General features: G+C 30.0%; 1 protein-coding gene across 1 annotated transcript; it reads right to left on the bottom strand.

Moving 5' to 3' along the window:
* Positions 1 to 10: 10 nt before the first annotated feature.
* Positions 11 to 13,835, bottom strand: LOC111698828 (uncharacterized). Its single transcript, XM_023469277.1, has 10 exons — positions 13,740 to 13,835; positions 9,194 to 9,275; positions 8,799 to 8,904; positions 5,964 to 6,007; positions 4,971 to 5,001; positions 2,563 to 2,634; positions 2,107 to 2,154; positions 1,939 to 2,029; positions 1,170 to 1,302; positions 11 to 75 (listed from the first exon to the last, which is right to left on the bottom strand). Exons 2-10 carry the CDS (start codon positions 9,260 to 9,262, stop codon positions 28 to 30), a joined length of 642 nt encoding a protein of 213 aa, XP_023325045.1. The 5' UTR covers positions 9,263 to 9,275; positions 13,740 to 13,835; the 3' UTR covers positions 11 to 27.
* Positions 13,836 to 14,554: the final 719 nt, after the last annotated feature.

Raw genomic sequence — 14,554 nt, 5'->3', positions numbered from 1 at the left:
ATTTCTTTCAGTTGTTACTTTTCTAAATTAGTTGTTTAAGAAGTGTTCCTTTCGTGAGCCGTCTTTGAGAGCATTCTAGAATAAAAAAATAATATAAGGAAATAAAATGAATCAAAACATTTGATGAAATTTCAGTTGAGTGGAATGCCAGATTTACATCTTCACCGTTTCAGCTATTTTCTGATCACTAACAAATGAGATATCCTTTTTTTATTAGACAGAATTAATTACTTAAAATTGAGATTTCTCTGAAAATATTACTGTGGATGTATACAACAGAGAATGAGAAGGAAGTATTTTCAAAGAATTAAACATTCCATTTTGCAGATGGAGGGTCTCAAGAAATTATGTCTGAAGTCTCCTTAAGTATTTACTCCAGGTTTATTAGTTTCAGAACTTATTTAATCCATGTATGTGAGACTCAAGATATGAGTAAACCAAGAAGTATAGGATTATAAAGGAGATGGAAATGACACGGCCTGCTCAACCATATGATTATACAATACATGCTCTGAAGATGATATTCCATTTAAATATCAAATATTTGACTAATGTACAAATACCACAAACATGTATCAGAATAGATTATATACATTAAACAAGGAAAAAATAAAACAGATATACATATTTTTGAGAAAATATATACAAGCTTATTTTTTATAATATAAAAAAATTAGTTTTGTTTAAAATGGTATAGCAAAAACCACATTTAAAAATTGAAATACAACCTTTAAAAACTGGAAGGGCAGGCTGTAAGGGTTTAAGTTTTAAGAAGGTTACTGAATATATCTAAACAGAAAGCAAATTCAAGAATAAGCAGTTTGAGGAAGTAATTTTTTTATTCTTTTAATATTGTCTGACTTTTTTTTATATCATGTAATCCAAAAGTGTCACACATGTCATCTCCATCTCCCTTATAATTCCATAATCCTAGGTTTAGTCTAGGTATGGAGATTTAAGAATATAATCATCCCAGGTTCAGAAGATGTAAGAATGTGTTTACTCCAGGTTTAAGAAATTCAGAATATATATGTTCACTCACTCCATTCATGAAATTTGAGAACATGCTTACTCATGGTTAGTGAGATTCAGAGATATGTTTATTCCAGGTGTTAGAGATAAAAGAAAATGTTTACTTTGGGCTTATGAAAAAAAATATTAGCACTCACCTTTAATCCTTTGATTTTGAAAAGTCCATTCATAGAAACATTATCAATATCACCCTCAAACAGACCAGCACTCTCAATAGGATCATTGTGGTTGTCTTTACCAAAGAATTCATCGCCCAAATTTTCAGATGCTCTAAATGTTGATGTTTAAAGGAAGTTTTTGTGAGAAATTAAGTGAAAAATAGCTGTTCATGGCTCCAATTGTTGCACTTGAATGATCCTTACCAGTATAATACAATGATTTTCTGGTCTAGTGTACTCATATTACATACTCATTAACTTCTACCAGTCTATCTGGGAATCCATTGTGTCGTGGACCCAGTGTGTTTAATCTACTTTTTAATCTACTTAATTTACTTTTATCTATGCATCCTGTAATGAGTACATTGTTGAAAAGTCAAAAAGTTGCATGCTTTCAATAAATAGTTTTTGTGACAGATCATTTAAAACTTACCAGAGTATTGGCTGCTATATTGCAACTCCATAAATCTAAAACTCTGGTTTTACTGTTAAGGGTTTTTAACAATTTCCACATTTCAATGGGGAAGAGTAAAAGTTTTGCGCTTTTTAAACATTACAAATTTCTGTACTATGATTATATAATAATATGTACATATCAGTAGTTACTATTCAACTGAGCTTTTGGTGCTTGCTGCAGTGATTTGCAGTTAATTGGCCAAAGAAACAGCTGGTTTTAACAGAGAGTGGGAGGTACATCTACTAATATGATGTTCTCCTTGATAAATTAATGAAACTAGGATTAAACTACCTGAATTCATCCGGATCAATAGGAGAGCCGGGAATATCATGGATAAGTAAGTGATCATTTACACCTGTGTATAATCTCCTTTTATGATGTACTAAGCAAATGTAAATTTTAAAATCATAATATATACAAATATGTTGTTTAAAAAAATTGTAAGAATAAAAGGGTTGCCTTGCTGAGCTTCGATCTTCTCCGGTAGCTTAATGGTTTCCCAGTTTACTAAATAATAATTATTTGTTAGATAAACATTGTTAAAGTTAGCTAAGAAAAAATACAATTTTTTTTTGGAAAAAACATGTAGATGTGAGTAAGAATGAATAGGTGGATGAATATATGAGTAAAGAATAATACATGCAAATAAGGAATAGAATCAATAATGGCACTGCTATGCTAACTAAACCGTAGAATAAGGTCAAACTTATACAAAATTTCTCGATCATTTCTTTAAAAATTTGTGACCTTGTAGTTTACTTGATTTATTGATTTATTTATTGATTGGAAACAAACAATGTTTTAGAAAACATCATAAACTTAACAGAAAACTGATTCATAACAATTTTTGCATCATTTTCACATTGAAAAAAATGAGAAATTATGTATTCTTGATAAATTTCATGTTATTCCTACCTCCTCCTGAATTTAACTCTACTAGATCAACCGGTGTGATGTCACATTCATGACTCTGATCTGAGTTTGGACCTAAGTACAAAAGGGGGATTTCCACATTCTATACAAAGGCTGAGGGGGGGGGGGGGCTTCTGACTTTATTTTTATAGATTTCTCTCTGATTTTTTGCATGCAGGCCTGAATTGTGATCTAGTTTTTTAATCAAAAACCAATGTGGGGCAAATATAATTTTCCCCCATTTTTTCAAAAACTTTGTGATAGGTACATGTGGGGTGTCTAAAGTCATCAACATTGGATCGGGAAACTCAATTCTGGGCTCTATAATGAATTTCCGCCTCTCTTTTTACCATTTCTCTACCCTTTTCCGCATTTTCCCCTTCTAAAGGCCAAAGAAGCCTTCCGACTTTATTATTTGAAATTTCTCTCTGACTTTTTACATGCAGACCTGAATTTTGATCTAGTTTTTGAATCAAACAACACACTTTGGGGATAAAAAAGTCTTGCTTTTTTCGGCCATTTTCTCAAAAACTTTGTGATGGTCAGGGGCGTACGAGGGCTTTTGTTTAGGGGGGGGCACAATTTGCGTGCGTAAGCGCGCAAAAAATTTTTTTGGTCCCCCCCCTTAAAAACCCCTTTTTTGAAAAAATATTAATACCTTTTTTAAATTTTTTTTGCCCCCCCTCTCCCACCTGTACTTATTTTGTTCACCATAAAAATACACCAAAAAGACTACTTTTTTGGGTGTTACTAACCTTAGAGTCTAAAAATTATTCCTTTGCTTGAAAAACTGTACGCCCCTGGTGATGGTCCACATGTGGTATCTAAATTCACTAACTTTGGGTCAGGAAACGCAATTTTGGACTCTATATTGCATTTCCCCCTCTGTTTAAACCATCCCCCCCCCCACTTTCCTGCATTTTCCCCCTCCTAAAGGCCAATAGAATTTCCTGATCCAATGTTAATGACTTTAAAAAACATCTCTGAAAAAAGCGGGAAAAATCAGGGAAAAAATAATTTTCCCCCACTTTGGTTTTGATTTTACAACTTCATTAACCTATTAATCTTCTACAAACTTCTATTTACTTAACCCTCTATAGGCTGGGGGGGGGGGTCTGAATCTATATATAACCTTGTCAAGGCTAGCTCATTGAAAAAAAAATGAGACCAATAACTCTAGTAGTTTAGGTGCTAGGGAGGGTTGAAAATAAAGCCAAAAAAAAGGTTCTGAAAAAAAAAAAAAAAATATTTTTTTGTTTGTTTTAAAAACATATCAAAACGAGACACATGTTTCTACATCCACTTTTAAAGGGCTTTTCAAAAATATAGTTTTTATATTTGTAGCTTTAGTCACAAAAAAGTTATGGGCTATTTTAGATTTTTTCTCCAAAAACTGAACTTTTTTGTTCCTGTACCCATCCCTGTGCATTAAAAGTTTTTTTTTTACAAAAATCCTTTAAATTATTAATAATTAAAAGTTGCACTTTTTTATTATGACATTGTCAAAAATGAGAGTGCTAGGACAAAAAAAAATGGAGCCCATACAAAACATATTGTCACTAAACTTATCACCACAAAACTTATCTTTTCAAAACTTATCAGCGACAAAACTTATCAAAACAAAACTTATCAACTACAAAACTTATCAAACTACAAAACTTATCAAACTACAAAACTTATCAAAACAAAACTTATCAACTTCAAAACTTATCAAACTACAAAACGTATCAAACTCAAAACTTATCAATAAAATTCATGAATCTAAATTTTTAAATCATGGAAATGTTCCAACAAGTTTTTAAAAATCCGCGAATTTTAAGAGAAAATTCGGTGAACTCTCAGTTTCCCAGCCCCTTTCAACCGAGATGGATGCTAATTTTGTTCTATCACAGAAGGGTACAAACTTACTTAAGGATGACGGAAATCATCTGTACAACAAATACAAAGAGAACAAGAACAAGACCTGAAGGTTATGTGTGCAAGCTTTGATAGTGTACCCTTGAACACATATTTGTTCAATATTGCCAGCCTATTAGCAAATGAATAATGATTTATATATATAAATTCTAAGTCAAGTTTTAGTTGTAACAACTTTTAAAAATGTTTTGAAAAATGAAATTTGTAGTTATTATAATATATTTTAAGTTTAATAAGTTTTGTAGTTTGATAAGTTTTGTAGTTTGATAAGTTTTGTAGTTTGATAAGTTTCGTAATGATAAGTTTTGTTTTGATAAGTTTTGTGGTTAATAAGTTTTGTAGTTTGATAAGTTTCGTGATGATAAGTTTTGTTTTGATAAGTTTTGTTGTTAGATAAGTTTTGTAAGGGCTCCAAAAAAATACAGGGAAGCCTATTTAGGGTTTACTAGAATAAACTTCATACAGTAATTAATAAAAATATTAATTTTACTTACCCTGAATAATAAGTAGTATCCCAGTGTCTTTCTGAATAGTAAACATTTCATTCCAAATAAAAATTCTATTTAGATGTTTATAGTAATCTCCAAAACGAATTTTCAACATGAAAAACATTATTTTTAAAATTGTTTGAAAAATTTGTCCATCTCTGTATGGTGGTATATAGCCAATTTTCGTTTTACTGAAGCTTTTGATGCTTTAAGAATTTAAAATTTGAGAAGGTTTTTAACATTTTTAAACTGTATTCTGTAAAAGTTTGCTATTATCAAACATGCAAATTTTTACACCTGGCTAGAAGAAAATATAAGGCAAAAACAATTGTTGATAATTTTGCGTTTTTAAATTAATAGTTTTTGGTTAAATTTTGTTTTATATTTTTATCTAGGATAACATGATGATAATTTTAATTGATACTCCATTTAAAGAGGGCTATTCCCAATTGGTACCCTTTAAACTTTTATCTAATTGATAATTTGTAAATACCAGGCTTTTTATTTCTTGTATATGAAAGCCAGACATGCAACTCCATAAAAGAAATTAAGATCACATGAAATTTTATTTTTTTCTCCAATTTTATAAACCTCAATTTTTATATTTTAACATCTTTACACTGTTGCAATCTTCTAGAAATTCTTTAAAATGATCTAATGATCGTTAACAATGACCTTTTGATAATGATCGTTAACATCAACTCTTTTTTAATGATTATTAACAAAAAGAGGAGGAGAGAGGAAACCGACCTGAAGGGCATCGATTTTTATCATTTTAAAGAAAATATTATTAAGTTTTAGTTCCCCCACAATTTTTACCTTCATTTAAGACAACATTCAATAAAGTTGCATGTAATTTTTTTTCAAAAATATTGTTTTTTCAAAAATTACCGTTTCTATAAAAAAAAAACAATCGTATAAAAAATGGTTGCTAATCCTATTATAAAAACGATTGTTATTCGTTGTCAGTCGTTTTTAAAAAAAAGGGGGAATTGTTACCTCTTCAGTTGTTGCTGGAGCATCATCAAAACAGTAGATTTCTTCTGAAATATATAAGGTTTCCAACGTAATAGATTATTCTCTAACGCGTAATTACGTGCAGTTACGCGTAATAATTTTCATTTCGTGTAATTTCGCAGGATTACGCGAAATTGGGGAAATATCCATTTCGCGAAATTACGGCGTAATAAGCGAAACTATATTTACGCGTAATTACAGCGTAATTTAATGTAATTTCTATAACTTAATTTTGCATTGATTACGCGTAATAAGCAAAACTATAATTACAATGTAATTTCGCGAAATTTTGTATTAATTACCCTTAATTAGCGAAACTTCAATTTCGCGAAATTACGCCATAATTTCGCGTAATTTCTACAAAGTAATTTTGCGAAATTTTGCAATAATTACATCTATGAAATTTTGAAGTTTTAACTTTTAATTTAGATAAAACAACTAACTTACAAGGAAAATAATGTCACGCAAGTTGAATCAGAATTTCAGCCAATATATGTTGATGTAATTTTCACGGTCGACAACTAAAAAGTTTAACAAAGGGCCAACAATTTATTTTTATCAAACAAATACATAATCTATAAATTTTTTATTTTCGACGACTTGTTAATATTTCAACCTACTTTCTCAAGTTTACCTTCCTTGTTTGAAAAAAAATGTCAATAAAATCGTCAAAATTTGTTTGTAGCGGGCATATCCTTACACATACTTTCCCACTATAATTATTTCTGATAATTAATTTGTACTTTATTTATTACGGAATTATTTCGTATTACGTAATTTCGCGTAATTACGCATTAATTACGCGAAACTAGACTTTCTTTCGTAAACGTAATAAACACGTAATTACGCAAAATGCTCCTGTGTAAGTGAAAGAAAGTGTTACGCGTAATTACGCGTAATTACGTGTAATTACGCGTAACGTAATTACGACTGGAAACCCTAGAAATATATCAGGGAGGTCAATACATTTGTTAAGTTCTGATGAAAAATATCAAGAAAGATCAATTTATTTTAAAGTAGTTTATATTTGTAGAGATAAATTAGTGTCTTGTTTTTGGTATGAATTTGTTTAGTCCTTGAGCCAAGAACAAATTGTGGTGTTGACTTCACTTAAATGTCACAAATTATATGGTGTCATTCAGAAAAAAATTATAAAATGAACAATTAAAGGAATTGAATGGTTTAAAAAATAAAAACAATTGTGTTTTTAAGAAAACTAAAAACGAATTATTTAAAATTGTAATGATTGTTCGCAATTTATGGATCAGACCGTTAACATACTTGAAAAATAAACAATAATTTATTTGCTGAACAAACTTTCTTTCCATTTTTCAAATATTATAATTCAGTTAAAACAAAGTGTTAGAGTTTAACATGTTGTAACCTCAAAGGTTAAACAATATAAGTTTGTGACATAATATAATAAATGAAAAAAAGAGTTGTTAAAATCTTATTCCAACAATGTAAAAAAAATCAACTTGCAGAAATCCAGCATCCGCATTTATTGATTCAAAATATCTTTAACCTTATCCCATTTGGGCTATTTTTGTCTAGTATAGTGGGGGGGGGGTATTTTCCACACCCACACCCCCTATGATAGGAGAGTATGTTACATGTCCCTAGTTCAGCTTCTACCTCTAACTTTAATGGCAAGGGTTTAAGGGAGGATATAAAAAAGTTCAAAAAGTATGTCAAACAATTTTTTTCAAAAACAGTTTTACTTATGACTAGTGATGTTAATCGTTTTGTTTTGAAAACGATGACGAAAAATCCAAAACAAAACGATTGTTTTTAAAAACGATCGTATTTTATAAAAGTTTGTGTTCTAAAAATGGTCGTTTTTAAAATGATCGTTTTTAAAAACGATCGTTTTACAAAATGGTTGTTTTTATAAAACTCATAGATTCGTTAACAATCGTTAACGACAACTCTTCGTTAACAATTGTCAACGACAAACGACGAGCCTTTGTTAGAGATCGTTAACAACAACCCTTCCTTAACGATCATTAACGAAGAGAGGAAACAGACCTGAAGGGCATCTGTACTTATCATTGAGTAGTTTATAAGAAAATATCAAGAAGGTTCAGATTCCCTACAACTGTTTAACTTCATGTAAGACAACATTAATTAAAGTTATCGGTCTAACTTTGTTTTCTTTGAGCTGGCCAAGATTCAGACCCCCCAGCTTTTATAGGGTAAATTAATAATTTTTTGAAACACCAACCCTCCGTTTGACTGTTCTCCACCCTACCCTATGCATCAACAAAAATTTTTTTAGCAAAATTAATCTTTATATATACTTTGCTTGTCTATCTGTTTGAATCCAATAAACGTCAAAACGGCTGAACTGATCAGTGATCGGGCCCAAATTTTTTGTGGCACTTCGCATCATCCCAGATAGGTTTGTAAATGATCAAAATTAAAAAATTTGTGTTAAACATTTTTTATTTTGTAAAATTTTGTAAAATTTTCAAAATCCGCAAATTTGTTAACGGAATCCATGAAGATGTTCACAATTGAAATAGCCTATTATTAAAAAAGTGTTAGCAATCTAATGTAAGCCGTTTTTAAGTTAATAAGAAAAAAACATAAGGGGGGGGGGTGGTAAACAGAACACCCCCATCCAGAAAGGGTTTAATATGTTTATAAAGACTTTATGTTACATGATTATTAATAAATTCCTGGGACTGTGTTCATTTTTCTCTTACATTTACTTCTGATATGGTATTATCAATTATTATATTATTATATCAGGTTGGAAATTTATAAAGAAAAAGACAACTCTTCAAATATAAAATTATTGATATTAATTTATACCTCTAGTATCCCCCTCCATGAGGTACCCGCAGTTGTTATGACAGCCTGCTGGAAATGGTAGGCTTAGCTTTGTAGTGAAGACAAATGTTCCCAAACCTGGCTCAATCTGATGTATATACAAATTATGTGTTTATTTATGTTAAATTGCATAGTAATTGTAAAAAATGTATAAGTAAAACTAAGCAAGAATAAGAGAACAAATTAAACATTTGCATTTAGTTTATATAAAATGAATTAAAAACTTTAATCTTTCTATAAAATGTATTGCAAAAGTATAGGAAAAAATGTTAATTTAAAGTGCATTGTAATGTACAAAAAAGTAATTTGACAGATTTAAAAAGGAGTGAAAATCAAACTATTACTATTGTTAAAATTGTTATTCTTATTATTATTACCCTTCTTTTTTGACAGCACTCTGCAGCAGTTCCGGCAATAAAGATAAAAAGAACAAAAAGTGTTCTCATCTTATTTAAGATCCTTCAAATATTATAAAAGTTATTAAGTTAATTAACTAATAAATATTAGGAAAATTATTTAGTTAATTAATTAACAAATATTGGGAAAGTAATTAAGTTAATTAATTAACAAATATTAGGAAAGTTTTTAAGTTAATTAATTAACAAATATTAGGAAAGTTATTAAGTTAATTAACTAACACATATTATGAAAGTTATTAAGTTAATTAGTTAACAAATATAATGAAAATTATTAAGTTAATTAATCAACAAATATGAGGACCATTATTAAGCTAATTAATAAACAAATACTAGGAAAGTTAATAAGTTAGTTAATTAACAAATATTAGGAAATTTGTTAAGTTGGTTAATTAACAAATATTAGGAAAGTTATTATGTTAATTAATAAACAAATATTAGGAAAGTTATTAAGTGAAATAATTAACAAATATTAGGAAAGTTATTAAGTTAATTAATTAAAAAATATTAGGAAAGTAATTAAGCTAATTAATTAACAAATATGAGGAACGTTATTAAGTTAATTAATAAACAAATATTAGGAAAGTTATTAAGTTAATTAATTAAAAAATATTAGGAAAGTTATTAAGTTAAGTAATTAACAAATATTAAGAAAGTTATTGAGTAATTAATTAACAAATTTTAGGAAAGTTATTAAGTTAATTAATTAACAAATATTAGGAAAGAAATCAAGTTAATTAATTAACAAATATTAGGAAAGTTATTAAGTTCATTAATTAAAAAATATCAGGAAAGTTATAAATCTAACTAATTAAAAAATATTAGGAGAGTTATCAAGTTAAGTAATTAACAAATATTAGGAAAATTATTAAGTTAACTTATTAACAAATATTAGGAGAGTTTTAAAGTATATTAAAACACAAATTATACAGACAATGTTCATAGTTTTTCTGTACCTCTTTGTAGTTGTTTCTTTGTATTTTCGAAAAACTATTTTGCCCCCCCTCCTGGCCCCCAATAACTTTAAATTAGTTCAAATAGATCCAGACAGCTAGAAAAAAAATGTTCAAGACCGAGTAAACTATGAAATGTTGCAACGCCCTGCAGCCTTTGATTTTACCTTATTAACTCACTGAATTACTTTTCGTAGCCCTAGACAGTAGACATGTGCATTTTAGAATTATATAAAACTTGTTTTTTGTTTCAGTTTTTAAGAAGTAACTGGCAAAATTTTGCTCGAGAACTTGCAACCTTTAGATCAATATTTTCTAATACATATGTGATGTGGTTACATTATTATTTTTTCAGATGTATGTAGGTAGAGACAATTTCTATGACTTTGCAACCATTTGATAAAAACATTTGATACGTTTTTGAAAAGCCCTTGGGCTCTACTTTATTAATTTGACAAAAAAAGGCAAATTTGCAAAAATCCAAATAGTTTTAGCAAAAAACTGCGCAACTTGCACCAAACTTTGCATTTTTAAAAAAAGCGTTTCAGACAGCAAATGCGAACGTGAAAAAAAAATTGCAAAATTTTTAAATCCTAAATGTGTATTTAAGCAAAAAATGAACATGTGCAAATTCCCTTTTAAGGCGTCTATGCAAAACTCTGTGCAAAATATCTTTGCAAAAATTGTGCTACTTCTACTTTCTTTTGTTATAGGCTTTCCAAAGAGCTAAGAAATTTTAAATAGGTCTAAATATAGATTTAGTCTGGTAAAGGTAAAATAAGGCATTAAGTTATAAAAGCCCAGCTTTTAGCCTTTTGTGAGGCCATGTGTTAGTTAGAAAAACCTGGCTTCCTGGCTAAAACATTTTTTGATTTATCGCAAAAAAATTGAACCCCTCACCCCTCAGGCCAAATAGGGTTAAAATAATGGTCCAAACCTCTAAAGAGGAAGTTAATTCCACATTTTATAGAAAAATATTCCGATTTGGGTTGACCCTCCTCAGTTCTAACGCTATAATAACCATAAAAATCGATAATAAAAAATGTTAAAAAACCACAAGAAAATTAACAAACAAAAAAGATTATTTAAAAAAATGGGCTGTTAAATGGACAAAACTCAGATCATGAAATGGAAAAAAGATAGTTTGCAAATATTCTCTTTTTAAAGAATGTTTTAAGAAAATTATTATTCAAAAGTTTTAATCAATAAGTTTCTAGTTCCTATATCTTCACAACCTAGTAATGTTGTAAACCTTTGATAATTCAAACTTAGATATTTTGCGCAAACATAATTTAAAATATATAAGGTCTATGATTGGATTGCAAAGATATAAGGATTAGAAAATCATAGTTCCTTTGTAATTAAAAATATGTCGAGCAAAGTAAAAACAAAAAGCCTTTTTAATTAAAATTTTTTTTTTAAAGTGTGTCTGCCATGAAAACTGTTTATAGATATAAAGTGGACTTTAAATATTTATGACAACTCTTGACTCTGAACTCGCATTTTCCGTTTATATAATTGTTAAATAGGGACATAGGCGTCCACAGGGAGAACAGTAGTGCTCCTGCCCCTTCATGGGCATTGCCCCCCTCCCCCCCAGGAAACGAGTTTAAAATATTTGCTATTTTTCTCAAAATTTTGCCTTTTGCATTTGCCTTTGAAAGAATTTAAAGTTGATTGAAGACAATTTCAAAAGTTGTTAATTCTCATGTTTATTTGGCAGTCCTTATGTTTATTTGGCAGTCCTTATGTTTATTTGGCAGTCCTTATGTTTATTTGGATGTTTATTTGGCAGTCCTTATGTTTATTTGGCAGTCCTTATGTTTATTTGGCAGTCCTTATGTTTATTTGGAAGTCCTTATGCATTAAATAATAAACAATAAAATAAAACAAAAAAATTTCTTCTCTTTAAGGAATGTCATGGACGGTGCTTATTGTCTTTGAGGGCAAAAATCATCCAGGGGTCGGTAAGGGCGACTTCTGTAGTGACAATTTCCTAAGTGACAACTTTCCAAATGTGCAATTTCCCAAGCGGCAACTTCCCAAAGGTTAGGTTAGGCCCTCTGAGGCGCCGCAGGCTAAATTCTGGCCGTACGCAGCAGCTAGGATGGGCTAGGGGGCAAAGCGCCACGGCAAGAACAGATCGAGGGCTGAGCGCTGAGGCTAGGACAACTTGGAAAGTTGCTGTTTGGGAAATTGCACATTTGGGGCGTTGCCACTTGTAAAAATACCCTTGGGAAGATGCCACTTCGAAAAATACCCTTGGGAAGTTGCCACTTGGAAAAATACCCTTGGGAAGTTTCCACTTGGGAAAAATCTTTGGGAAAGTACGTAACATCGAATTTTGCCCCCGTCTTGGCTAAAATTCAGTTTATGTGCCTGCAGGTATCTAACGCTTGAGGTTGCGGGTGATGCCGTCATATTTTGAGCTATTTTCTTGAGATTTTGCTTAAGAAGATGTAAAGTCTCAAGAAAAAAGTTACAAAAATGAACACCTCCCCCCCCCCTTCTTATATAAGCAGAATATGCTTTAAACATATTCTGCTTATATAAGAAGGGGGGTATTTTCTCCATAGTAATATGGAGTAAAATATTAAAACTTTAAAGAAAAGAGATTTAACTTCAAGTAACTCTCCAGACAAAATCCTGTATAAGGCCCTGGACAAATTTCGTCTTTACATAAATATCCGAGTCATTTTTACAGAGAGACCAAATATAGAAATGATCAATTTTTAGATAGTTTCTGAGACAAAAACCAAAAATACTAAAATAATATTAATACTAACCTACAAACACGCTCTACTCAAGTACAACTTATACTCAGGCGCGCAACTAGACATTTGGTTAGAGGGGGGCTAGGGGGAAATATTTCGCGCGAAGCGCGAAAAAAATTTTGGCCCCCCCCTTTCCAGCCCCCCCCCCTTTACTTCTCTATCTATCTATCTATCTATCTATCTTTATATATTCATATATCCAGCCAGTCAGCGATCTATCTATTTACAGGGCAAGTAAGAAAACCGGACTTGCATATGCATAAATGCACTCATATTTATTAATAGACATTTATGAAACTTTGGAGAATAATAGAATACCCATTCCTTTATACAAAGGCAAAAAAAATCCGCAAAATCCGCAAGCCCTCGGGTTTATCATTGAATCCCCTCTTTAAAAAGGAATGTCATTTACTCTCAGACAAATTAGAATCAATGGAAATTTAAACCCCCTCGGGATTCAATGATACACCCGAGGGCGTCCATTGATTCTAATTTGTCTGAGAGTAAATGACACATTTTCGATTTCTGGAAGAAAATGAAAAACACAAAAAAATAGTTTGACAGTTCTTTTCTATGTACAGCGCAAACCTCTAAAAAAACAGAATAAAATTAATGAATTAAATGTGAGAAATGTAAATTACAATACGTGGAACTGACAAAATAAACTGGAATACTATAAACTGATTCAATGTCACTGTCAGAAATGTAAACTACCACAGGACAGAGAACAAGATTGTTAGATGAAACTAAGTAAACCAGCCTACAGGAGAACATGTCTACCTTACTGGACCCGAGATTAGCCATATAAAAGTTAGCAAACTAGAGAAGGTTTGGGATCTTGTGAGAGTTTACTTCAAGTATGAGATTCTAAATAGATTAAAGACTTTATGACTGAAGTAGAGGAGTGAACTAAAGAAAATAGTTTTTATTCAATTATAAACTTAAATTCAGTATATTTTTTTTTAATATTTTAGTTTAGAAACAAATATCAAACATTCTTTGCTCTGAATGGTTACACATTTTTTTACAAATCATAATCCGAGTTTGTTTCCCTTTTTTCATTTGAAATTGAGTCGTTACTTAATTTATCCGAACCTTTTCTCACCTCATAATTTTCCTTTTTTCTAAAAATAAAACTGTAGATAGCATTTTTATAAAATATTTTTTTAAATAGTAAAATGCAATTTTATGTATAACCAAATAATCATTCATTTATGTTGACAGTACATAATGAAATCTGCTGACCTTAAGCACACTATTTTGCTCCTTTAATGTCTAGGGTATGTTAAAAAAATAGAAATTATGATAATGATAATGATAAAATACAATGTTTTACAAAAACTTTTAATTTCTCAAAAATATAAAAATGTTCTCCCGGAAAATACGCCTTGTTGCTATACGTAGCTGTTTTTATACGTTGGATTTCTATACACTGTAAATATTAAAACGTAATACAAAAATAAGAATTTTTGGAAAAAAATATCACAGCAGTTTTTCTTAATAAATTATCCATAAATTTTGAATATTTTGAAAACGGCGCAAATAAAAAAAAATCCACATTTTTTTAATATTTTTATAAGAAAAACTGAATGCAG

This window comes from Eurytemora carolleeae, unplaced genomic scaffold (genome assembly GCF_000591075.1).
Source record: "Eurytemora carolleeae unplaced genomic scaffold, Eaff_2.0 scaffold202, whole genome shotgun sequence".
In the NCBI taxonomy this organism is placed as follows: Eukaryota; Metazoa; Arthropoda; class Copepoda; order Calanoida; family Temoridae; genus Eurytemora; species Eurytemora carolleeae.
This window is presented reverse-complemented; position numbering and strand designations above follow the sequence as displayed.

What these genes read in the sequence shown, in the direction of transcription:
- LOC111698828 (XM_023469277.1), bottom strand. Translation starts at nt 9,262, where the DNA reads ATGAGAACACTTTTTGTTCTTTTTATCTTTATTGCCGGAACTGCTGCA. An exon ending in AGAGTTAAATTCAGGAGGAG is followed by an intron (nt 2,155 to 2,562) that starts GTAGGAATAACA and finishes ATTATTATTTAG; the next exon opens with TAAACTGGGAAACCATTAAG. An exon ending in ATTGATCCGGATGAATTCAG is followed by an intron (nt 1,303 to 1,938) that starts GTAGTTTAATCC and finishes ATCAACATTTAG; the next exon opens with AGCATCTGAAAATTTGGGCG.